General features: G+C 32.2%; 3 protein-coding genes and 2 long non-coding RNA genes across 9 annotated transcripts; 2 read left to right on the top strand and 3 right to left on the bottom strand.

Annotated features, from left to right (window-relative positions):
* Positions 1–3: 3 nt before the first annotated feature.
* Glo (heterogeneous nuclear ribonucleoprotein glorund) lies at positions 4–6,953 on the bottom strand. The gene is made up of 9 exons (XM_083034772.1): positions 6,614–6,953; positions 5,667–5,961; positions 5,097–5,240; positions 4,151–4,289; positions 2,538–2,710; positions 2,153–2,346; positions 1,942–2,061; positions 1,681–1,780; positions 4–1,368 (listed from the first exon to the last, which is right to left on the bottom strand). Exons 2-9 carry the CDS (start codon positions 5,923–5,925, stop codon positions 1,280–1,282), a joined length of 1,218 nt encoding a protein of 405 aa, XP_082890898.1. The 5' UTR covers positions 5,926–5,961; positions 6,614–6,953; the 3' UTR covers positions 4–1,279.
* Positions 6,954–7,314: 361 nt separating this feature from the next.
* Positions 7,315–13,951, top strand: Mats (MOB kinase activator-like 1). Of its 2 annotated transcripts, none has more exons than XM_083033060.1 (5): positions 7,315–7,736; positions 9,328–9,494; positions 9,593–9,820; positions 9,904–10,067; positions 10,300–13,951. In XM_083033060.1, the coding sequence occupies exons 1-5, from the start codon at positions 7,723–7,725 to the stop codon at positions 10,378–10,380; spliced, it is 654 nt and encodes a 217-aa protein (XP_082889186.1). In that variant the 5' UTR covers positions 7,315–7,722; the 3' UTR covers positions 10,381–13,951. The 2 variants fall into 2 exon arrangements, with proteins under 2 accessions (XP_082889186.1, XP_082889187.1); XM_083033061.1 differs by lacking the exon at positions 7,315–7,736 and adding an exon at positions 8,306–8,442.
* On the bottom strand, positions 8,436–19,486 carry LOC145933394 (uncharacterized). 2 transcript variants are annotated; one of them, XR_014424849.1, is made up of 3 exons: positions 19,413–19,486; positions 9,057–9,165; positions 8,436–8,632 (listed from the first exon to the last, which is right to left on the bottom strand). It is a non-coding gene; the product is annotated as an uncharacterized LOC145933394 (long non-coding RNA). The 2 variants fall into 2 exon arrangements; XR_014424850.1 differs by lacking the exon at positions 19,413–19,486 and adding an exon at positions 9,262–9,364.
* Positions 14,903–23,511, top strand: LOC145933392 (fatty-acid amide hydrolase 2-A-like). 3 transcript variants are annotated; one of them, XM_083033056.1, is made up of 12 exons: positions 18,276–18,399; positions 18,483–18,635; positions 18,739–18,909; positions 19,427–19,646; positions 20,644–20,858; positions 21,006–21,117; positions 21,266–21,423; positions 21,654–21,794; positions 22,067–22,171; positions 22,244–22,411; positions 22,697–22,879; positions 23,167–23,511. In XM_083033056.1, the coding sequence occupies exons 2-12, from the start codon at positions 18,633–18,635 to the stop codon at positions 23,281–23,283; spliced, it is 1,593 nt and encodes a 530-aa protein (XP_082889182.1). In that variant the 5' UTR covers positions 18,276–18,399; positions 18,483–18,632; the 3' UTR covers positions 23,284–23,511. The 3 variants fall into 3 exon arrangements, with proteins under 3 accessions (XP_082889183.1, XP_082889182.1, XP_082889184.1); XM_083033057.1 differs by lacking the exons at positions 18,483–18,635; positions 18,739–18,909 and adding an exon at positions 14,903–15,265; XM_083033058.1 differs by lacking the exon at positions 21,654–21,794.
* LOC145933395 (uncharacterized) lies at positions 21,031–24,351 on the bottom strand. Its single transcript, XR_014424851.1, has 3 exons — positions 24,281–24,351; positions 22,796–22,888; positions 21,031–21,124 (listed from the first exon to the last, which is right to left on the bottom strand). It is a non-coding gene; the product is annotated as an uncharacterized LOC145933395 (long non-coding RNA).
* Between the last annotated feature and the right edge of the window lie 503 nt (positions 24,352–24,854).

Raw genomic sequence — 24,854 nt, 5'->3', positions numbered from 1 at the left:
CTTGGGTTAAAGGCAGATAATCTGCGATTATGTTTACTTTATGATTTCAAGACGCACAGGGATCTTATGGAATCAGGAGAGCTGACAGTTTTCTTGGATTACAATAGGATGTCAATTTCTCCCAAAGCTTTGAATACTCTCTCAATTTAAATATAATAATACAAAATGTCTAACTTATTTACATTTGTGTTTTACTCTAAAAAAGTTCGATTAATCTTACATATTTTTTTCTATTGTTTTTTCATTCTTTTTATATTCAAATATCTCAAGAGAATACAAACCGAAGCTAGACTTATACTTTAAGAGATGTACACATTGACAGCTGATATCTCTTTGTGCATACCATAACATCTATATCGATGAAAACTATAATATTTCTTATTCGAAAGTTACACACAATACTTCATATAGTACATTATCGCATGATGAAATATGAATGTATGAGTGTTCTGACTTTGTATCCTACATGGTACATAAGATAATAAACTTGTAGTGCAATTGTGCAAACTACTAATCAGTCCTGTATATTACAATCGTACATTTTGTAACTCGGCGCTACGTCTCGACGTATACAAATATGCTTGCATCTAAGCTTTCATCAAAATCATTACGCTATATAGCGTACATGAGAAATTATCTAATCATTTTAACATTAGAACAGATATTGCAATGGAAAACAATATTTTTTTTCGCGCGTTTAATCTAATATTGCTTAACTAAAAATAACTTCTGCAATATATTCTTCAATCAATGTCGTTTGTATTTCAACGACGTACGATTGTAACATTACGTCCGATTCAAATAAAAAAAAAAAAAAAGGTATTACATATGTATAATATATATTAAATATGTATCTATAATTATGTATGTACATATATACACATACATATACACATCTATATATATGTATACATATATACATAATTGGAAATAAAAACGGCTAACGATAAAAAAATATTTCCACTTTTGCAGATTTCCAACGTCTTCACTCACTTGATAATTAAATCATATATATTTTATGTTAATTTATGTAATTATCTATTATCTATATTTATAAAGAATAAGCAAATACTTATATACTATCGATTTGGCTTACAGTCGTTATCTAATATATAATTGTAAATCGAGGACTACGAAAAAAAAAAAAAAAAGGAAAAAAATTAATCAATTCGTGTATTGCATCAATATGATTTAGATGTGTCATTTCACAATGATCACTTTGATTCTTTGAACGTTTTTAATCGTCGTTTATTTAGCGTTAAAAACGCATCGGCCAGTCTCAAAAACTATTGTAATTGTTACCGCCCAATTGCGAATTGAAGCCTCTATTGTTCGGTGAATATCCTGGCCTGAAATTGTTACCTAAACCTGTGTACAAACAATACATATATATATTATATGTGAACATATATGTATCAAGACATTATTTCTTATTTCCTAAGGATTAGCAATCTAAAGAATAGATAAGTGAGGATTATAGAATAGTAATAATTATAATAATTGACTGTGATTACAATTTAATTTTCTAGATTTATCAAATCACATACATTTATTTAAGAATTGTGCAATAATAAGAAAAATATCTCTGCATTTAACAGTAGCAATAGATTAAATCGTTTATGGAACAGATCAGAATGAAGAGTTTCGTTTTAAACGTTTTCGATAGCAATTAAAAATTACCTCCGCAAAAATTGCCGATGCCACTTAGTGACATTCCACTCGAGCCGCCGGTTGAGTTCAGGAATAATTCAATGTATCTATGCGACATGTGGCTTTTATCCTACAATAAAATATAAAAAACATTAAAATGAGATCCATTTTATATATACGAACTGCGTAGTTGTTTTTCTTCAAAAACATTTCTTGAAAATCGTTTTGTCTAAACGGATTCCAAGTGAAATTTTAGAAAAAAAGGAAAAAAAAAAAAAAAACTATACGAACCTTGCACATTGCTTTCACGGCTTCTTCGTGAGTCGCAAATTCCACGTCAGCTTCTCCCGATGGACGACCGCCATTCTCAAGGATAATACGAACGTTCACCGGTTCGATTGGTCTAAAGAACTGTAAAATAATTCAGAATGTGTTATTATGTCGAGAGAAAGAGAAATATAAAGTTTTATATCGTTATTATTAACTACAGGGGGAAGCTTACATCAGCTATATCTTGTTCTGTCGCCTTGAACGGCAGTCCTCGCATATGAATACTGTGAACACCGGAATTACCACCCCAAGAGTCATTATTGCCTCTATAATTATTGCTTTTCATGTCCATACCGCCGCGCATCCCCATATTGCCGCCGCGAGATCCGTAATTGTTTCCACTTCCCCATGGGCCGCTATCAAAGTCTAAAATAAAATTGTAAAATCCATAGCAAAAAAATGGACAAGGTACATTGTAGGATCTAGAAAGTGGATGTTATAATAGAAATATAAATACATACGTAATGAATTTGTACGTGTATTGTATAATAATTCTCTATTACGGTTTTCTCCTGCGCGATAGTCTCCATACTTGGATAGATGATGTAAGGAATCACCTCTATTTCTGGATCCTCTGCCATTGTTGTTGAATCGATTCATCCCGCCGAAGCGATCACCGCGAGTGTACGGCGCGGGCCTCTGATTGAAGCCGCCCATAGGACCGCCGCGCATTTTCGGCCCGATACTCGCGCGTACCTCGGACAAGCTGCTTCGGAAGATCTCGATATATCTGTTAATGATCGAAGAACAGACATGATATTAGAAATGTGTCGTAGAGCGACACGAGCGGATAAATATATCGTCATCGTCACATTATTGCTACTCTCACCATACATTTTATATCAAATAAGAAAACGAGATATTTAACAATGATATTTATATAAATTTATATTTATTATATTTATATATATTTATATAGACTTTTAGAGATCAAGAATGGTGAGAGAGAGACGAGAAAAACAAAACTTTACTAACGGTTACTAACGAAGATTCTAATAAGAATGAAAAGAGGAATCGTTTCTCTGCACAGCACAGTAATGAGAAATTAATTATGTTTACGGTTTAATGTTTATAAAGAATAAAAAAAAGAAAAACTCGTGTTGGCATTTAAAGTTGATTTTGCAAGTGTGACAGAACAACTGTATTCATACTAAACCTCCGCACTTTCTTTTCGTTTTTTTTCTTTTTTTTTTTTTTATTAAACCTGCGAAGACCCTCCCGCGACGAAATCGCTTCTCTACGTCATGTGTACCCCACGCAAGCCCATGCGACGTCGACGATCTTCAGGCAAGCCACGCTTTTACAATTGCACCTTCTGCAGATGAACATTTCTATCGACGTAAAATTTCTATCGTGGACTCGAATTATTTAGTGCATAGTATTCTTCATATAATAAGAATTTCTCATATCGTAAACATTTTCTATAAAGTATATTGTATAAAATTTTATATAAAATCTTCTCTCTCGACAAGCTTATATTGTTTTATATTTTAAGATAATAAATGTTTACCCGCAGAAAGTACAGTTATGCGTGTCACACAGATGTGCCATATTGGTTGTTATTATCTCCCTTTCTTTCTTTCTTTCTCTCTTTCTCTCTGTAGCACCCATCGAGCTTTGGGCCCTATCCTCCCATGGGATTTGGTGATGATGATAAGGGGCTACCTCCCGCCCCGGCACCCACCCACGGGTATAAGTTGGGTCCACAGTACTTTTTCGCTTACGTACGATTATTTGCTTGTAATTGTGTGTTTAAAGGGAGGCAGTTTCTTTATGACAAATAGGAAAAAGAAATTCTCTCTAGAAAACTCTTCCTTTCAAGAGAAATTTAAAAATTAATTCAAAATCTGTGATTCATGTCGAAGAGTTTTCTCTAGATAATTTTCTACGCAAGTTGTAAGATTAAATCAAAGTTAATTTCTTCACATTATAAACTTACGAAATATATGAATGTAGACATTGATAGTTTAATATAATTTATATCTTATTTCTGGGAAAAATTTGTTCTAGCGAAAAGTCGGATAAAGAAACTGCATCCGTATTGTAAAATTTGTTCCCACTATTTATTAAATGAAATGTATATAGCTAAGTATACTACGATCATTAATATAAATGATATGGAAAAGTCATAAGTATACCCAAACCCATAGCTAGCGTCTCAGAGCCCCACCTGTGTCCTATCTTTTCCTTGTGTTTCTGCAGAGCGCGCTCCGCAACATCTTTGTTAACAAATTGAACGTAAGCCTCCCCAGTACTGCGGCCCGTGTAGTCTGTTGGTAGCGAAATCCCGTTCGGCAATATCTCCAACCCTGACCCACACATAATGAAACATCGACAATGTAGCTTATAGGCACCCATTAAGGAAAAAAAGAAGTTATGGTCAAGTTTATTAAAACCCACAAAGAAAAAAAATAAAAATAAAAATTAAAAAAAGCAAGATTGTTAAAACTGTAAAATCGCGCTAAATACGCGCATATTTTTCTTTTATTTATTTCTTTTTTTTTTCTCTTCGTGTTTCTCCTTGTATTAGTAAAACGATAAATTTCTCGCGTCCGAAAAACCAGAGTTAAGAATTAAGCTTGATCACCGAGTCGCGTGCAACGAAAATGTTTTTGTTCCGTTTGTACAAATCATAAGAAAATAATCCGTGGCACACTTGTGTACGACACAACTCAGCTCTTAGTGGAATCTTAAATCTTAACTGAGGCATTGATGCCGGAACGCAGGGACGACGCTCTAGATGGAGTTTTAATATCAATTATTCAATGTGTGCATTATTCTTGCAAGATTCATTAATGATAACAAATTCATTTCTTTTGTTTCATTGATTCGATAAAGATGCAATAATGTTATAACTTTCGAGAGAATACATAGATGACAAAATAATAATTTTGTGCCTAAACCATCGAAAGTATTCTGTCGCTGCGTTCCCGAATCCTCAAATTTTGTATTTATATATTTTTCATATATATATATAAAAGGAGGGACTACAAAAACAGAAAAAAGCTACATACTTCTAAAAGATAAAGGGTTTCAAGAATTAATCAAAATATTGATGACATTCACTAATCAATTAATAAGTATCAACACTAGATACTTTATTGTTTGCCAAATACCTGAGAAGAATTGTGCAATTTCTTCTTTTGAACAACCAAATGGCAGACCACGTAATCTCACGCAACCATCATCCATTGCATTTTCCAAATTAAGGCCGCTCCTCTTCACAACCCATTCCATTTCTCCGCGTTTGGCTTTAAAAACTGAAATAACAATTATTAATAAAGTTTGCAAATAAAAAATAAAAAATAAGATATTTAGATATTTATATTATTTTATATCATATTATTTAAGTATTGTTAAAATTAAACTATAAGAAAAAGAAGATAAATTATTTGCACAAGTTTTTAAAGTGTATATGTATTATATATATTGAAAGATTTAACTAGTAATGCGGAAAAAACAATTCCGCGAAGCCAATCCCCTCATGAAGTAACTAATACGTTCTGTTGTAAATTCTCGCCAGGTGGAAAAAAAAGGTGGAAAAAAAAAGCTGTTGTCACTCTAATATTTTCATATGCCGAAAACCCGAGCTCGCTAGGATTTTCCTGAGCCGAGAACGAGCCGTTTTAAAAAAATACGAAGAAGAAATTATGAAAAACATAAGAGGGGATTAATAAAAGATTTACCTTCGATATAGCGATGGCCCATATGATCCCTGTCTCTTTTGCAAGCTTTTTCAATATCTTCCGGAGTATCCATTTCTACGTAAGCTTCACCGCTTGGGCGTCCCTCACGAGACATAGTCATATGAACACCATTCTTGCCATTAGAAATAGAGCAGTCACCAAAAAATTTCATAATTTCATCCACAGTGGTGGACCATGGCAACCCACGCATTTTAACAACATATCCTTCATCCTCGTGATCCCCACTGCCACTCGACATGATTCTGATGTAATGTAATTTTACTCTAAACAATGCCTGTAAAAATATGAAATATTAAGCTCAATATATCATCTATTTCGTGATTATTTTGTCTAGTACAATTAATAATAGAATAATGATAATAACGGAGAAAATCACTGCAATACAAAGATAAAATAATCCGAGTATACAAAATACCAATACTTTCGCGATGATCAAGTTTCCAAAATATAACATTCTACGCTTATATACGTCGACATTTTGGAAACAACGTTAAGAGAAACATACAAATGCCGACTGCAAATGTAACAAAAGAAACATCGAAATATTGACGACGAAAAATTTTTCGAGCTCGCTACTCTATCTATAATTATTGGTAAATATTGACGAAGCAGCAAAATATCGAGGAAAGCGGAATAATAAAAAAAATAGATAGTTTTGTGCGTCGTCCGAAAAACCACGTGCAAGCATATGTAAAATCGTAAAATTGCGATTTACAGCCGACAAAGTATTATAATAGATAAAAAATCGCACTGAAAAAAAGAATGCTTTTTCTCGCGAAAGATGCGAAAGATTCGCAGGATTCACAGTCACGGGACACGAATTCCGGGAGATTCGCGTATCAAGTCGTCTCGGTTATACTTCTGTGATACTTCTATTTCTGCTCACGAATTCTCGAGCTTATTCGTACAACGGAGATAAAACATACCTGGGAGATATTCGCGAGAAGCGTCAAAATTAGCACCTAAACACGTTCTTGAAAAAATAGTGCTAGCCGCAAGAGATCGGGGAAAAAATGGTGTATAATGGCGCGATACAAGGAGCCTCGAAATAGCAACAAAATGGTCGACACAAAACGTCGAGTCCAACCCGGCACCCGGTGAGCGAAGGTAGAGCGGACAAATCTGATTGGCTGTCACTCACTTCACGAACTAGTTTCGACGCTGAAATTCTCGCTACTTCCGATTGGTTCCGTCATTTTTGGACAAAAAGATTTTAATTGGCTCCGAGGAGTAAATTTTGGAACTCGGCTGAAGACCAGTGTTGCAAATTTCAGGTCGCGCAACACGGGGCGGGGGAGAGGGGAGAGGGGAGAGAGCGAGAGAGAGAGCGCGTGTCGATGTGCGCGGCGCGTTCGACTTTTAACCTTCAAGTGGCGCTGCGACGCTGCGTCATTTTGTTTGGTGCGCGGAGTCGGCGGAGTGGGGGCTGCGTGGTGGGGGGATGCGCGCGCCACCCAGCCCAGCCCCCACTCCGCGCACCAAATTCCGACGCGCTCGCGCGTCGCGTGACCACGTGACGCGGCGCCACTCGAAGGTTAAAAGTCGAACGCGCCGCGCACATCGACACGCGCTCTAATATTATATATTCTATGGTTGCGCGATCTGAAATTGGCAACACTGCTTGAGAATCTTTTTCGACGAAAGAAGGATCCGGGAGTCTAGTCGAGTTGGCGCAAACGCCGTCTTATTTTCGCGAGAGGAGAAATTCTAGCGTGAGTGAGCGAAGCCGGACGGACAACATACATACATACGGGCGACGGAGGTTGCGATACGTCATCCCCGGTGTAGCGTTTGCGAGATCCACGAAGGGAGAGCGAAGGCATCGCGAGACTCGCGAGTGCGGCGACCGGATTGACTGGCAACGACGTCGTCGTCGTCGTCGTCGGCTGTCGTCTGCTGTCGTCGGACGAACCTCGTCGTCATCGTCGCGTCCGTCGTCTACCTTACGCGCGTCTTCGATCGCACAACGTGGAGTGGATTTCCGGAAAAAGGACGAGAGTAAAGTGAGCCAGGGAACAACAACGAGTCCGCCACGATGAGCTTCCTATTGTAAGTTCTCGCTTCGTGACTTTCTTTTCCCGATTCCCGATAATCGCCATCGAGTCGAACCGTCTTCATCACGATCGATATACATATATATGTATGTATATATGTATCCCTTAGAATTTAGAAGGACGCGATGATGAGTTACAGGACGAAGTTATCGGAGGATCTCCGCCTTCTTTCGTTTATGTCATTCCGTGACAGCTGATTACCAGTAGTCGACTTTATCTCCGAGAAGAAAGCTTTGTTTCTCGCCCGATTCCTAAAATGTGTGTGTATGTTTGTATGTATGTGCGTACCTTTTTTACCTGTCTAATCTAACGATGAAATTTATTTCGTCCTGCACGACGATAAATTCATATAAATTCGAGAGAGAGAATGAATGCAATCTGCCGGTGTGGATCGATATCGAAGATAAAAATAGCTACTCCGTGTGGAAGTCTTTTTTTTTACGCATCTTCCTATATAGGACCCACATCATATTCCTCGAATGTCTGGGATTATCGCTCGATGCAGGCGCGTAAACTATGAATCATCTCCGTCTCGAGGCGGCCGCGCCTTGTTTCTTGTCGTCGAGAGTTTCGTGATGATTAAGATCGAGATCGTCTCGCTTGCTTGTCTTTGACATTCGCGATGTCGCGAAACGCCGTCAGCTCTCTGTGATCGCGATCAGCTGAGCGTCGCGCCTTGCGGCCGAGCGCATCTGTAAAAGGTTTGTTTTTCTCCTACAGCTGCGCCTTCTCACGCTTCCCGCATAAATAATGAGATGGACAACTATACATATATATATATATGTATGTATAATTAGGCTTTTTCGTGGAAGGGAAAAAGTCGGGGAGAGAAAGTATAACTTTAAAAGAGTTCGTTCTTCCGCTCAGCTGCACCTGGCTATTTCCTGTGACCTGTAATAAAACAGATTTTTGTAGATTTTTTGAGACGAAAGAAAAGGGAAAAATTATGAAACATAAAAAAATGTGTAACGTTTAATGAAAAGATTTAATAAAATTACTTTTTATAAGTATGCTTCCCTTTATATACATGTGCAAGTAAGCACGCATTTAGGCTTTTAAAGAAAAAATTTGAGGGAAACGCTTAAAAAAAGTATAGAGAAAAAAGAAATTATAATTTTTTATTCAATTGTGTTTTTTCTTTGTTTATTGTAAAATAAAATTTGTGTGAAAAATTATTAAAATAGATTGTTAAAATTAAATATTATATACACTGTACAATAGTGTTTACATATTTTTATTAGTTGCGCTTGCTGTTTTAAATCTTTTCAGTAACACAATAAACCAAAATTTTAATTAATTGCCATTAATTTCTTACCTGAGATGGTAATGTGATTTAAATGTTTTATATTCATGTCCAATATTCATCCTGGTATAACTCTTACATTTTCCTTTCTTGTTTTGTGAGTGTGGGTTTTAGCTTCATCCTTCAAAATAGAAACAATTCAAGTAAATAACATTCTCTATCTAGCAAGTATTAATTTAAAATTAATTAATAGAATTAATTAATTTTGATGACATACAATAACAAGAAAAAAATGAATATAGAGAGCTTTATTAATTTTTGTCTTAATTTTCTTTCTCTCAAGTGGGAGCAGGTCTTCAAAGACCTTTAAACCAAAGAAGAACATCCCTGAAGGTACGCATCAATATGACTTGATGAAACATGCTGCTGCCACATTGGGTTCCGGAAATTTGCGATTGGCTGTTATGCTCCCTGAAGGAGAAGATTTGAACGAGTGGGTGGCTGTTAATAGTGAGTGAGAGTTTATAGTGAAACATCCATTTGTTATATTCTCATTATTTTGTATCGATCGAGCTAATCAATTCTATCTCATGTCTTTTTTCCTTCAGCCGTTGATTTTTTCAATCAAATCAATATGCTGTATGGCACCATCACGGAATTTTGCACGGAAGAGAGTTGTCCCATCATGTCTGCTGGACCAAAGTATGAATATCATTGGGCTGATGGACATACGGTGAAAAAGCCCATCAAGTGCTCGGCACCCAAGTACATAGACTACTTGATGACCTGGGTGCAGGATCAATTAGACGACGAGACTCTATTTCCATCCAAAATCGGTAATTATATCATTTTCTATGCATCAATTATTTCAAATTTTTACGAATTTATAAGAACTAATCCTTGATTACTCTCTTTGCAGGAGTTCCTTTCCCGAAAAATTTCTTGTCAATTGCAAAAACCATCCTGAAACGGTTATTCAGAGTATACGCTCACATTTATCATCAGCACTTCAGTGAAGTCGTGCAGCTTGGCGAAGAAGCACACTTAAACACATCATTCAAGCATTTCATATTTTTTGTTCAGGTATACAATTATTGTATATATAGCAGATATAATATGACAATATACATCATAAAATAGTTAAGAAAAAGATTAATAAAAATAATAGAATTTTATATAGTGATATAAAGTAGCATGAAAGTAACAATTTTATATAAAGAAAAATGTATCACTTAAATTTAATGTAAATTAAAATTGTCATGTAATGTTTGATTTTATTTCTCATGCTGATCCAATCTATTTAATTAATTTGTAGGAATTCAATTTAATCGAGAGAAGAGAGTTGGCGCCTCTGCAAGAGCTAATAGAAAAACTGACAGCGAAAGACGCGCGATGAGTCTGCCTATCGTCTACAAGCCATTCGTCTCTTCAAAACCTTCTCTCCAAAGAATCTCTCAACGCTGTCTTTGCTAACTCGCACGTATCTTCACATTATTTATCCACTAATTGCTAATCTTACGATCTGTCTCTGTCTCCAAGTAGGAAACAAAAGCGCACCGTTTCAGAAGCAAATGACTGATAACACGAGTTAATAATTACTGCGTTTACTTCAAAACCTCGTTCTTCTAAACGGCGCGTAGGTATATTCTGTATATTCTGGCTGGATATACATATATACACACGTACACGCAATCGTCATCAAGTGGATAATTAATTTTGAGATAGTACATCTAATTTCGCGACATTCTGCTTCTTTCGAGTACTTTCCAGGCACGTTTCATTGTCGATTGTAATTTATTGTGTCTTATCAATTGCTTATATGCAAGAGAGAGAGAGAGAGAAAGAGAAAGAGAGATAATCAGATCGTCCGAAACAAAGTCCGAAACACGTGTCGATACAAAGCATAGGCTTATCTCGAAAAAGAGAAACGTTTTGTAACGTTGTAAAGTAAACGCGTTCTTTTTCGCAAACGAACAAGACCTTCGCTCACGGGTTTTGTTTGCCTCTCGGGTTTTGCACTTTTGTTATTATTACCTATCGTTATTATCGGATGTAAAAATACTGTCGCTATTATACGAATATAGAGATTATTGATTGTTTCGTACAGTTGCATGTACGAAGGCAATGGCATATCGTAAATTTTTGTATGATTACTTTTACGTTTAAGGATAGTTTTATAAATACAATCCTGTCGAATTAGCATATATATCCTCCCGGGTCATATATATAAAACCGTTAAAGAAATATTAATATCGCATTAATATGTAACTGACTACTTTTAAGAGATATCATCCTGTTAAGCGCTTATAGACTTATTTATATGACTAGAATTTTTGTATGCCTTTTGTCACCCTGTAGAGAGTGATATATATTTCCTGCTTTAGACGCTTTTCAAATATCGGTGGTCAGACCGTTTGCGTCGTCTTACTGCAATTTTCCATATATTTTCGTTAGTTTATTACAATCTCCTAGTTTTTAAAAAATGACCATAAACGTTATTTCGGTACATTTTACCAATCTTATTAAAACGCGAGTAATGGCTTGAAAAAAACTAATTTAGTTTGAAAAAAGAAACTTTTTTTTCGCTTTTGGCGTTATAATCCAAATATGATTATAGTGAAGAAAAAGAAGTCTTAAAATATTACGAAATTATATATTTTTTTTTCTAAACCTATTGATATAATGCGATGTTTTATGCACATATTTAGGTTTGTTTTCCTTATATTTTACCGCTTAATTAATTTTCCACTACAATGATCAATCAATGAAGAAACAGCATTCTAATCATTCACAAAGTTCGAATAATCATAACATCCCCCCCCCTTCGACGCTTCGATTACTTTTATATTATCTTAATGAAGGAATACTATAATATAACAATATACACTACGCAAAACAATTAACGCTTTAAAACTTGCAAAATTTGATTATTTTTAAGAAGCCATATCTCAGCTTAGGGAGATCGTAGGATAATGTTTCTGGGCGCATTTTAACGGCTTAACAGTTCGATGAGACGAATAATACTTTACCCAGTTTAAAGTTGAGGCTTCACCCGTTCAAACGCGCCTAGAAACATTGTCCTAAGATCTCCCTAAACTAAGATATGGCTTCTTAAAAATCGGTAATTTGCAAGGCATTTAAAGCGCCCCGAATTGTTTTGCGTAGTGTATGTGGTCTAATTATCTATTGTGAATTGCTGCACAAGTCTTAAATATCACTAATAATCGATCAACATCGTCAACTATTTGCCACTTGTGTACAAAAAATGTTTTACTTCTCATGAACGTATCGAATAATTCGTCATTTCTTTCGGCAAACTATGATAACAATAAATCTTTAAGGAGATTCCAAAGTGCTGAGAAAGTGTTTTAAAAGAAAAAAAAACATATTTTTTTCATTGTAGATATTAAGAATTCAATCGCGCGAACTTCGTGTGTGTGTGTGTGTGTGTGTGCGCGTATATATGTGTACGTCGCGAGTTTCTTATAAATACGGTTTTTTTAATTAAAAACTTAGGCTTTTTATAAAACGCTTTTAAAAGACTTTTAAAATGTTTTATAAAAATATTCTGTCTTTTTATGAAAAGGTTGATTTTACAAGGAGCTTGCAACGTATACATATGTGCGCATTATCTATATGCACGCACACACATCGACGTATTTTATTATAATAATAACAAAATGAGTGATTGACGGCAATGATTTAAGGTGATAACGCTAATATCGTTGCCGGGAAACGAAGACGACGCATATATACGCTGAATGTAGGCATAAATAATATAATAATAGTAATAATAATAATAATATATTCGGTACTTAAGAAAGATTAACAAAAAGCGAGGAGCGAGAAAAATTAACACGTATTCTTTGAAAATGGTAATAATAGCGCCCGTTCGTAATTGTGTGACGGACGGTCGCCTATCAGAATATACTACTTTGCGTTTTCGATGATATAACTTATAGATGAATTATTTTTGATCCTATATATATATATATTTGTACGCGTATTATAGAGTAACGTCGAGCAAACGTTAACGCGTAATTGCTATTCCGTGTTGTTTAGACGCTTATCTAAGCGACGATTATCTTAATCGAGAAAAAAATACACGTTTCCTTTTTCTTTAATTTTGAGCGACTTTCCGCGGCGCAAATGTGCCTCAACGCGACTATTCGACACAGTCGTGCAAAATATGACAAATCTATCTCCGAACAATTTATTTAAAAAATTATCCTAGAATTTGTATAAAAGATTTTAATGAAAGATCGAAAAAATTGATACTAGAAGAGCCGAATTCGCGCGAAGATAGATATTTTCCTCGAGCATTCATGGATTCTCTATATAACACTTACAAAAATATATTCGATAAACAAATTAAATTTTCGAAGAAATTTTCCGAATCTTTAGCTAGAAAGTACATATAACGTTGGATCTTCATGATAGTTCCTCATCTTTGGCTCTTTTAGCGTTAAAATTTGTGTATAATTATCTTCATCTAAGATTGAATAGACGCGAAACAAAATTGGCGCGAAATATGTTGGTTTTGTTCGATATTTATTGTAGATGCGAAGAATGCATTAAATAATTGATCGCATCAAGCGAAAAAAAAGACCACTTTTATCCTATGAATCTTGTAGAAATCATTTCTTACGCGCCAGGAAAGACGAGTTCGTGTGTTGAAATAAGGGTTGTATTTTTTTTTCGAACGGCCTTTCGCGGAGAGTTCTCAGCGACCAACTGTCCGCTCGTTTGATATATATATATATATATATATATATATATATATATATATATATATATACAGTAACGCTAGTGTGATATATGTGCAATGTAAATAATATTTTTCACGATTAAAAACGGGGGGGATTAAACCCCCCCGCGTCCAGATCACGGCATATTATGGCCGCGTATAAAATGTTTATAGGATATAATCTTGTAATCTTTCTGTAATAAATATCGTTCCGATTGTACTCGTTTCATTGTTTTTCTTATAATAGCATAAATTATACGCACAGATGTTCCAATAAACTTTGAAAACTTATTAGTTTCAGTTTATAAAAATTAATTTTTTTTTTCTTTTTATAATTATTTGTTTAATTCTTTTTTTTCTGTACATGTATATATGTGTCATCGTATGCTAGAAAATTTACATAGTATTTATAAAGAGATGTTATATATAATTAGAAACTCATTAGAAATCCTATTATTATATACGCCAAGCATCATTTGTTGTCTCTACCTTTAATTAGCCTTTTAATAAGGTATACATATCTCTACTTTCGAAAACATATCGAAGGAAAGTCTTCAGGGAAGACTTAACATTTTATATTCGTATCATTTGTATAAATTTCGTACAAATTTCTCCTTTCTAAATATTAATGTTTCGACTATCCAATATTATTGTTTTCTATCGAAAACTTTTTTGTTTCGTCCAAGTCCGAAATGGAATCAATCAATGGATATAAATAAATTAAATTATTCCACACACAATCACGGAAAATAAAAATCACTTTCTTAATCAATGTATTATTCCGCACACAATCGCGAAAATGGAAATCACTTTTTTAACCTTTACAATGTCTGCATCCGAAGTATTTATAAATTGCAAATTAAGTATTCACAGAAATCGTATAATAATATTCCCCAACAATATATATATCATCTGATCTGTATTTAAAATGGTTTATTAAAATAAATAATTTAATATTTATTAAATTAATTTATTAAAATAAATAATTAAATATTTATAGAAAAAAAACAATATATAATGTAAACAATTATATTTACAAATTGTAGATGTAGAGTTTTAAAAAAGTTATAAGCAACGAGTGAAGCGCAAAATTAATTTTAATTTTAATTTTAATAATTAATTTAATTAATAAAGTTGTTCAATTAATAAAAAAACAAATTTAAATTAATTAAACTACATATACTATATAATAATGCTAAAATAATAAGTCCAATGTTTTCAGAACTGCGTCGAGATTTACCGTAAGCGCGTTAAAACGGAATTGATAGACAAGACAAAGCGTCACGAAACGTGCTTCAACAACTTTTGCCCCACTCGTCGCTTCTTCAGACTCGTTTCTGTCCCTGGTTTCCTTTTTGAATCGGTGTGAATTAGTCATGAACTGTGACGGTCGCGAACTGGACGTGTGACGTTCGCTCACTCAAGTTTAAATCGCTATATATAAGTGACATAAAGATCATTCTAAGAAGAGAGAAAATTGTTTTCAGTGAAACCTTTTCTAAAAATACAAAAAAGTTAATTGTACACAGTTAAGGTAATTATTTGGATATTGTCTAATAAAATTAATTATATATATATTATATATACTAAAACCTCTTACTTTAAATTTATATTAAATACTTGATAAGTTCTTAAAGGAAATTTCAGATAAACCATTCTTGCACTAATTGTAAGTGCACTCTAACTGTAATTGCTAACTAAATTATTTCTGAATCAACAATTTGCTAATCTTGAATTCGCTATCTCCTCTTTTCCTTAAATTTAATCTCGATATATGTATTAAAATGTATATGATAATGTTATCATCACATTATGTAGTTCTATTTTGTGCTATACATTAAAAGGATTTATATCTCTTATGACATGTTGTGGGACTATAATAATATAACGACAAATGTACAAAACGTCAAATAATCATAATATTTAATATATTATGATTATAATCATAGAAAAAGAAAGATAGCCAGTGTTTGCTGTTATCTAAATAAAATTATATAGATGATCATCTAAATGAAATTTTGGCGTTATCTTATCTTTATATAGATAATAAAAAAATGTATTATCTATATCTGCATCTTAGATAAAAAAAAAAGTGTTGTAATATATTTTTATATCTATAATTTTCATTTTTTTATTTTACATTACATTTTTTAACTGTTTACATAAGCGATTTTAAAAATAATATTATCTGGAAGTTATCTAGATGAATCGTCATATAATTTTATCTTTTATCTATATATATTTAAAATAAAATCATCTTTATCTTATCTAAGATGAATTTACATATTTTTATCTCATCTTTATCTAGCTAATTTTAAAATCATCTAAGCACAACACTGAAGATAGCGATTCGCGCTGATATATACGTACACATCATATATACACGTAGAAAGAAAATTTGGAGAAGCAAGATTTCTAATTTGTTTTGGTATAATTGATACTGATTGATTGCGAGTAGCACACATTATCGATATAATGAGTTAAAAGTTATTGGTATATAAATATTCTTATCAATGCATGCCTATTCACTGATGTGTTTTTATTGCCAATCATCTGATGTGTTTTTATTGCTATTAATTGTTTTTTGCGGTGTAAATGTAAGGGAGTAAAAAAGATATAACTTAAATTAATTATCAGAATGATGTGAGTTATCGAGACGTATTCTATATGCCAAAAAATATTTCTTTGACATATATGCTTGAAATATTTTTATTTGTAAGACATAAAATGTGCAATTTTAGTTGGAATAAAAATCCCTTATTTTCAATGCTATCAGAATTCTGTCACATTTCATAAAAACAAATGAGTGTACAATGACGAATATCAATCAATAAAATGAAAATTTTTATAAATTTGTATAATAATAATTTTAGATATTTTTTAAACGTATATGAAATTTTCATACAATTTATAATTACGTAATAACTGAAATTAAAATATGTATATAATTAATTTTAAATATCTAAAAGAATACTCTCTCTTTTATAAAATCCAAATATTCAAAAATCTTATTAGAAAAGAAAAAAACATATACGATATGATTTGTGCAAAACAAAAATTATATAAAATTGGATAACTTCTCAATAATAAAATTATTAGATTTATATGAAATAAAAATTTTTATATCAAAATCGATTCGATTTGCAAATATGCAGATCTGAGTGAATTTTTATAGAGAATCAAATTTTTCTATCGAAACTGTTAATCAATCATTTTATCGGTGCTAGCAATAAAGCTCCATAATAAAAAAGTTTTATTTTACATATATAATTGTCAAGATTTAATAATAATAAATTAAATTATTAATAACGATAATTACTTTTTTTCATGTCAAATACTATTGGCATTCATTCGAAACGGATTCAAACTAATTTGTAAAAAGTGTCAAACGTTTAATGATTCTTACTCGTATATACTTATCGCGTTTGACTCTCTCAAGTAACAATTATTACTCCTAAAGAAATCTCTCGAAATTGATGACACATGGGTGACAATTAAGTAAGGAGCCACAAATCAACGTAATTCGACAATAAAATCGCGTTGCCTGAAAAAGATTTCTTGCATCTCTCTCTTTCTCTTTTGTCACCGCAAATCATTGTGTTACAATTTTGAGTTTCCCTCATAATTTTGTTCTCGAAATTCATCCCCCGTAAATTCGTCTAAATACGTCAAAAAGCATCCCATATAGGGAAAAAAAAAGATATATATATTCGATTTATTATATACGATGACGCGGGTGTATGTACACGAGAGAAGGAGGTAGAGCGGCCTTTTAGAATTCTTGTCTCGTATCTTATTATCGTTTCAAATGAACCATGTGCAGGATACACGACCTAGAACCTAGAAGAAATGTTTACAAAGTACTGCGTTAGACATCCGTCAGATCACTGCAAATAATTGCATGCGACTGCGTCCGTCACAAATAAAATCGTAAAATTGCCTCTGTGCAATTTTTCTCGATGATATCTTTTTACACGTATTTTTTTACGTTAGCTTTAAATTTACGAGCACATTTCGTATAGAGTTTATCTTGGGTCTTCACTTTATGTGTTAATATTCTTATAGAAAAAACTTTATAAAAAAATAATGAGAAACTAAATATAACAATACAATAATTCTAGATATAACTGATCATTTGTTTTCTCGCAATGTCGGAAAAATTGATCTATTTACTTTTCATATTAATATCACATATCGGTTTATTATATGCATTAAAATGTTTTTAAATATCATTTCATCTTGATCTTCAATCTTTTTTTCCGCTCAATTATCTCTGCACAGTTTCTTTGAAAGAAGTTCTTACTAATTTCGATATATCACATTGATTAACTGATGTTAATTAGATTATTTTTAATATAACATCTTGAATTCTATTTCTTTTTTTCGATTAGTTATCGAAAAATTTAACCAAAGAAGATGACTTTTCTCTTTTTCTTAAAGAAGTTGATTATTTTAAAAAATTTAAATAAAGTTAGATTGAATGTGTGTTTTCGATTTTTGTCACGAAATATGTCTTCTAACTAATACAATTTGCTTTTTAACAGTCAGAATCGATGATTCGATTCAATGGTTTAATTAGAGACAACCAGGACTAATCGCAATGACGTGACAGAATGCATTATGGAGCTATTCAACGTCTTCTACGGTGATCTCCGTTTTGATTGCTTAGTGAGTTTAAGTTAATCAATAATATAAGATGCGCACGTGGCAACGATTCGTAATCCGAAAATTAAAATTTTTGTATTATCTAGGAAATACAAAATCTTTAAATTACATGGATTGCAAATGTGATCAATTATCTCAATTTGATTAATCATCTCAAAGACATACGAAATTTTCTGAGATCTTTTCTAAGGAAAAAAATGTGATAGAGTTTTAATGCGATAAGAATAATCGATACCATGGTAAGACTTTAGATCTAGCCTTCACAAATCTGCTCTGATTAATTTGTTAGTAATACATTTAATCAGAAATAATTGTGAGAACTTGTTTCTTTTTATGTAAAAGATTCGAGTAGTAAAGCTATTATTAAAAGGCATCATTTTCTGTCTCTACTGTTTGCTCGGCCCATTTTTCAAATTACAAGGCTTGAAGAAGAAACGACAATGTTCGCCGATTGATAATGAAATCTTGTTGCAATCGGCGACGGAAATTGCGCGGAGAATCCGGAGAAGAGAAGTAAGTTTATATCTCTCGACAGATCACACAAATCTTGAGATATTTTAATAAGGCAATATTTTATATATTGATCAATGCAAGATATATATGTATTCGACAAATATTTTAAATTGACATTGAAATAAAAAAAATATTTATTATCTTTTTAATAATACATTTTTGGTTATATTTGAAATGAATTTTTCCTAAACGAAAATATCGAAGAAGATCATCATTTCTTGCAAAGTTTTAATTTTTTCTTTAATGTGTACTTTTCTAATTAAATTTTAAATTAAAATTTTATTAAAGTAACTTTCATCTGAAGAATGTAGTTTTGTCAATCTTTTGGTTTCATAAAGTTTAGTTTGTAAAAAGCTCTTTTTCGATCATTTATAATTCGAAAAATTATTAATATTGCCTCATTTTTTTCCTCGTTAAAGAAAAATCAGTCGTATAAACTGACCTGAAAATCTACTATTAAAAGAACGGATAATTTTGAAACATTGAGTATACAAACGCAATACCTTATTATTTTCAGATTGGTTCCGAAGAAGTGATTACCGCGTACGTGAAGCGATGTAAGGAGGTGAATCCGTTGATCAACGCGATCGTAGAGGATCGATTCGAGGCCGCGGTTCAAGAAGCGCGTGAAATCGACGATTTTTTGAAATCGACGACGATGGACGAGGCGAGAATTGCAAGCGAGAAACCGTTGCTGGGACTACCTGTTACGATTAAAGAAAGTATTGCTGTTCAAGGTGGGTCACATATTTCAATCCTCTCTCTATATAATCAATATATACATATGTTTCAGCGAACGGAATCCTGTTAATAATTTCATCTGTAAGATATTACTACAACACAAAGTTATATTTAACATAACGTGAATTCTCTTCTTTTTGGTTGATACATTGTTAAAGCTATCAATTTACGTTACACGTGCGAATTCTCGAATTTGCCATGCATGTAAATACTTGACATATATACGTTCAAAAAAATGACCTATCTCTTCTTCTGAAAATGAATATTATTTAATGCATTTCAGATACGAAGATGCATTTGCATTTAAACGAACATTGAATCTAGAGAAGCTATTATTTGAATACCGATTCGTCATTAATCATTGTTACGCGATAGCAAATAATGAATATTTGACAGGATAATATTTGTACGATACCAATATAAATATATAGATATATAAATGTCTGAAATACAATCGCATCAACTTTTGCTTATTATTAATTTTATTTCATTAATAACGCAATTTCAGGATTTTTTTCTGCCGCGCGAGGAATTAAGGTCGTTATGTGAAATGTATAATGCTCTCTCTTTCTTTCTCTCTTTGTTTATCTATCTCTTAGAGCTATTTGTTTGCACATATTACCATGTTCACGGTAATTTGCACGACTTAACGAAGTTATTCCATGAATAAATTCATAAAAGAGTTCTTGGAATTCACACTTAAAGATACTATACGTACAATACTATTGCGCGTAACAGATTTATTATTTAAGATACTAATTATAATATACATCAATTATTCATAATGGCATACTTTTTGGCTAAACTGAATACGTACCCCAACGCGAAAAAACATATTCAAATATGTATTCAAATAATATTTTTCTTTTCCCATATCATTCACGTAACTATATATCGTGTGCACTTTTTTAAAGCTTAATACAAAATATATTAAATCCAGATAAGCAATATCGATGAAATAATTTTAGATGATAAACGTTTACCTGTCTGTAGGGATGAGTCATTCGGTGGGAGTGAAAGACAGTCCTTCGAGGGCGACGAGAGATGCCAATGTCGTGAGGAAGATTCGTGAGGCCGGTGGTATTCCTCTTCTTGTCAGTAATACGCCAGAATTGTGCTTGTGGTGGCATACATACAACAAAGTAACCGGTACCACCAAGAATCCTTACGACATTCGAAGGACCGCTGGCGGCTCTTCCGGTGGCGAGGTTCGTACGTTGTTTCCCTCTTTTTAAAAGAACGCGTGATTTTCCACCAGGAAATCTCTGTAAGAGAGTTTATAATTTTAATAATTTTTATTAAATAATATATATAAGAGAAGATTATAATAAATAGAAGTTGCATATTTAATTCAGGCAGCTCTTCTTGGCGCTGGCGCCTCCCTTCTAGGCTTAACCTCAGATATCGCTGGATCAGGCAGACTCCCGGCAATGTTTTGCGGAGTTTTCGGTCATAAACCTACGCCCAGTAAGTGCTTTTCACACCAAATAGTTACATAAGACAGAAAAAGAAAGAAAGATATGCAAATATTTAAAATTTTAATTTTTCACTTATTCATTCATAAAACAATTTTATGTCAAATAACGATTAAAATTGCTAATTTGTATCCTCGCAGACTGGGTTTCAGTAGAAGGCCACAAACCTAACGCAAGTGACAAAAATTGGTCTTCTTTTTTTGCAATCTGTTCAATGGTCAGATACGCCTCGGATTTACCTCTTCTATTGACAGTGATGTCGCAAACTGACGAAGCGAGAATTGGCTTCAATAAAAAGGTCAGAATTTTCCTAATCTTAATTTAGTTTTTTTTTTCCTTTGTTACAATTTTCTAATTGTAATCAAATATTTGTAATAAAATATTTATAATATGTAACAAGATATTTATAAATGTGAATATTTATTTTATATTTCGCTTAGTTATTTGGCGGACTTTAGATTACAATATTACTATATGCAGATCTATAAATGACAATTAATCAAAGTATTATTACATAATTGCGTATAGGTACGTCTAGAGGATATGACATTTTTTTACATGAATCATTACGAGTCAAAAGTAACAAATTCTGTGGACAGTGATATGAAAAACGCAATTTACAAGTTAATAAGATACTTGGAAACGACATATAGTGTCAAAGTCCAGAAAGTATGTAACACAAGTTTTTATTATATTATATAAATTAATTTATGAAAAAAGAAGACCAATTAATTACTGTCATATTTTATATATATATATATATATATATATATATATATATAAAAGTACACACACACACACACATATATATATATATTATACATATAATTGATTGAAAATTAAAATACATATAAAATTAGATTTCAAAATTAGATTACAATATTACTATATACAGATCTATAAATATTATCGGCCAGTCACATATTTTTGATTATTCACAGGCAAATTTGGAAGATATGAATAAGTCATCTTTTGAATTAAGCACATTCATCCTTTTCAAGATCCAAGGTATATATTCGATGTTTAATCGTTCGGATGACTGCAAGGTATAATGTAAACCGCAAAGTACTATTCAAATATTTCGTAAAAAAAAAGCATCTCATAAAATTTATTTTCAGAAATCGAAGAGCGTGCTTGTGGAAACATTAAAATACCTTTTCTTTATGTCGCCGCATACTTTTCCCGCCATATGTTATGGAATAGGAAAAAATATCACCAATCTATTACCAGTCTCAAAATATAATAAATTATTAGAGATGAGAATGCAATTGAGAAAGCAATTTGAGGTAGATTCTATTCATATTTTTAAACATCTTAGCAAATTTATAATATTTGTTTATCTTAAAATATTTTGTCTATATTAAAATATTCGAAATAAATTGAATTACACACGAGTTTTAATATGCAAAAGATGTTTTGATAAATATGTGATATTAAATATAAACATCATTCTACAGATAGTTTATATATATATATACCTATAATGTATTATTTAATATAACTTTTATATATTAATATATATTATTAAAATATGTAATATTAAATAATGCTCAATACTATTTAATAACTAGGAACTGCTAGGCGATAATGGTGTATTAATCTTTCCATCTTTTATCTCGTCGGCTTATTATCCTAATGAAAGTGTATACAATGTATGCAATTTCATTTACCTGACGATCTTCAATGTGTTGGGATTTCCGGTCACACAATGCCCACTCGGTTTTGATAAAAATCAACTGCCAATTGGTATTCAGGTGAAAATCCTTTTTATGTTTGAGTTAAAAAAAGATATGAAATATTAATATATTTTTTGAATAAAAAAAGGAACAGACTTGATGATTAAACAATCAGAATTAAAGAAATTAACAAAACAGCACGAATTGATCGCTGAATGTAAAAGTGGACAAAAAATTTCTTTTCTCATCTGTATTAGCTTTTAGCTTATTAGTTTTTTTTTAATTATCTAATTTGTTTCAAAAATAAAGTCTTATTGATTCGCCTTTTAATTTATTTAATTTTAAGTTCGTTTTTTTGTCTTTAGATTGTCGCAAATCCAGGCTGCGATTATCTGACGATTGCTGTAGCGCAAGAAATCGAAAGGGCATTCGGTGGTTGGCGAGAACCCTCGGAAAGCAAAGAATTTACTTATACAACGTAAATATATATCTCGACAAAATAATATAATATATCTGATCTTTTCAATCAAAGTTGGAGTGATCTCGCGTAATTCGCAATAAATAAAAGTCGACTTTTATGATATACATATATATTGCAATTTTCGGAAGGAGAAATCGCACTTAATCGCACTTAATTAATATAAAATTATCTTTGCTGAATTATACAATTTTATTAGATATATGGAAATAATTGTTTCTATAGAAATAAAGCCGGCAAAAATCAAATTCGACAACATAAAACGTTTCGCTCCTTTATTACATAGTCGAAAATTAACTATTATACAGACGAGCGGAAAAACCACTAATAATAAATATATCAATTTTCCTTCCATATTCCATTCCATTATAGTCCGATTCCGAGTTATACATACTATACATATATATATATATATAGATGATATACGAAATAATGACATTAAGATATCTGATGAACGAATAATTCAAACGATATAAATAACTTTTATTAAATGCGACATTAACTTATCAAAAGATGCGAGTATATAAAAGAATTTTTATCACTAATGGAAGAATCACGTAAAGTTTGGTTTGAACTTCATGATATAATCGAGACGCGGTGGTAAGCGAGCAAATGCCTTGAAGAATGTGTGTATTACATATACATATGCATACATATATATACCATCATCGCGCGCGCGCGCAAGAGAGAGAGAGAGAGAGAGAGAGAGAGAGAGAATCGCTGGTCCGTTTTGTTTACACTATAATGTAAACAAACTGAACTCGCGCGGCATATCGAAGTAGGTTCTTATGCTTATTGTCAATAATATCTACGTAATACTACCGCGAGAGAGTTAGACCGAATTTTTCGCGCAATTTTCTGACTCATCACACGCGAACGCATAATTTAATCACGTGTAATTTACTCTCAAGAGTGACAATAATTATCTAAAATGAATGTACAAGACGCGATTTATTGACAGATATATAGTGATAAAGATTATTTTACGATATATTACTTACGTTTTATAAGTATATGCGTGTACGTATGCGTTAATATCACTCGTTTAGTAGGAGCACGATTCATATATTGTGATGTGATAGCTATGTTTGATTCGGAAACTCGGAATCTCGAAATTGGACCGCGATGCTTCGATCGAATCGAAATTCGAGATCTTCGATGTATCGCGCGCGATTATTTAAAATATCTCGAAACTTTTGTGCGATGCAGATTTTCCTTATCGTGCATCGCGAATGTCAAAAGAACGATCGATCTGACGATATTTCTATGCAAAAAAATATGCATCGTATTTAAATTTACAATCATACAATTTCAATTTTTCTCTTGTATATAATAATATTTAACATATAATATAATATTCAACAATAAATTCGTATATGTCTCTTTTGTATTTTATGTATTATTATATAATTTACTCCCGCGTTAATAGCAAATAAAATGCAGATAAAAAAGAGAGATGCAGTATTCTCTGCCAAAAAAATAAGATTATCTTATAAAAAAAATAATAATAATAACAGCGCTAAATGCGCATTTCAAATTTTGTTCGAGTTGACTTGTCTATTATTATTATTTTAT

Source organism: Prenolepis imparis, unplaced genomic scaffold (assembly GCF_030444845.1).
Source record: "Prenolepis imparis isolate NDT839.2.m4 unplaced genomic scaffold, iyPreImpa1.0 SCAF_3, whole genome shotgun sequence".
NCBI classification, from domain to species: Eukaryota; Metazoa; Arthropoda; class Insecta; order Hymenoptera; family Formicidae; genus Prenolepis; species Prenolepis imparis.
This window is presented reverse-complemented; position numbering and strand designations above follow the sequence as displayed.

Coding starts and splice junctions, on each gene's coding strand:
- LOC145933392 (XM_083033056.1), top strand. Junction 18,910..19,426: donor GGAGAATCCGGAGAAGAGAA/GTAAGTTTATAT, acceptor TATTATTTTCAG/ATTGGTTCCGAAGAAGTGAT. Junction 21,424..21,653: donor GAATTGGCTTCAATAAAAAG/GTCAGAATTTTC, acceptor AATTGCGTATAG/GTACGTCTAGAGGATATGAC.
- Mats (XM_083033060.1), top strand. Junction 9,495..9,592: donor CGAGTGGGTGGCTGTTAATA/GTGAGTGAGAGT, acceptor TTTTTCCTTCAG/CCGTTGATTTTTTCAATCAA. Junction 9,821..9,903: donor TCTATTTCCATCCAAAATCG/GTAATTATATCA, acceptor CTCTCTTTGCAG/GAGTTCCTTTCCCGAAAAAT.
- Glo (XM_083034772.1), bottom strand. CDS start 5,925: ATGTCGAGTGGCAGTGGGGATCACGAGGATGAAGGATATGTTGTTAAA. Junction 2,347..2,537: donor CAGAGGATCCAGAAATAGAG/GTGATTCCTTAC, acceptor ATTTTATTTTAG/ACTTTGATAGCGGCCCATGG. Junction 1,781..1,941: donor CCGTGAAAGCAATGTGCAAG/GTTCGTATAGTT, acceptor ATTTTATTGTAG/GATAAAAGCCACATGTCGCA.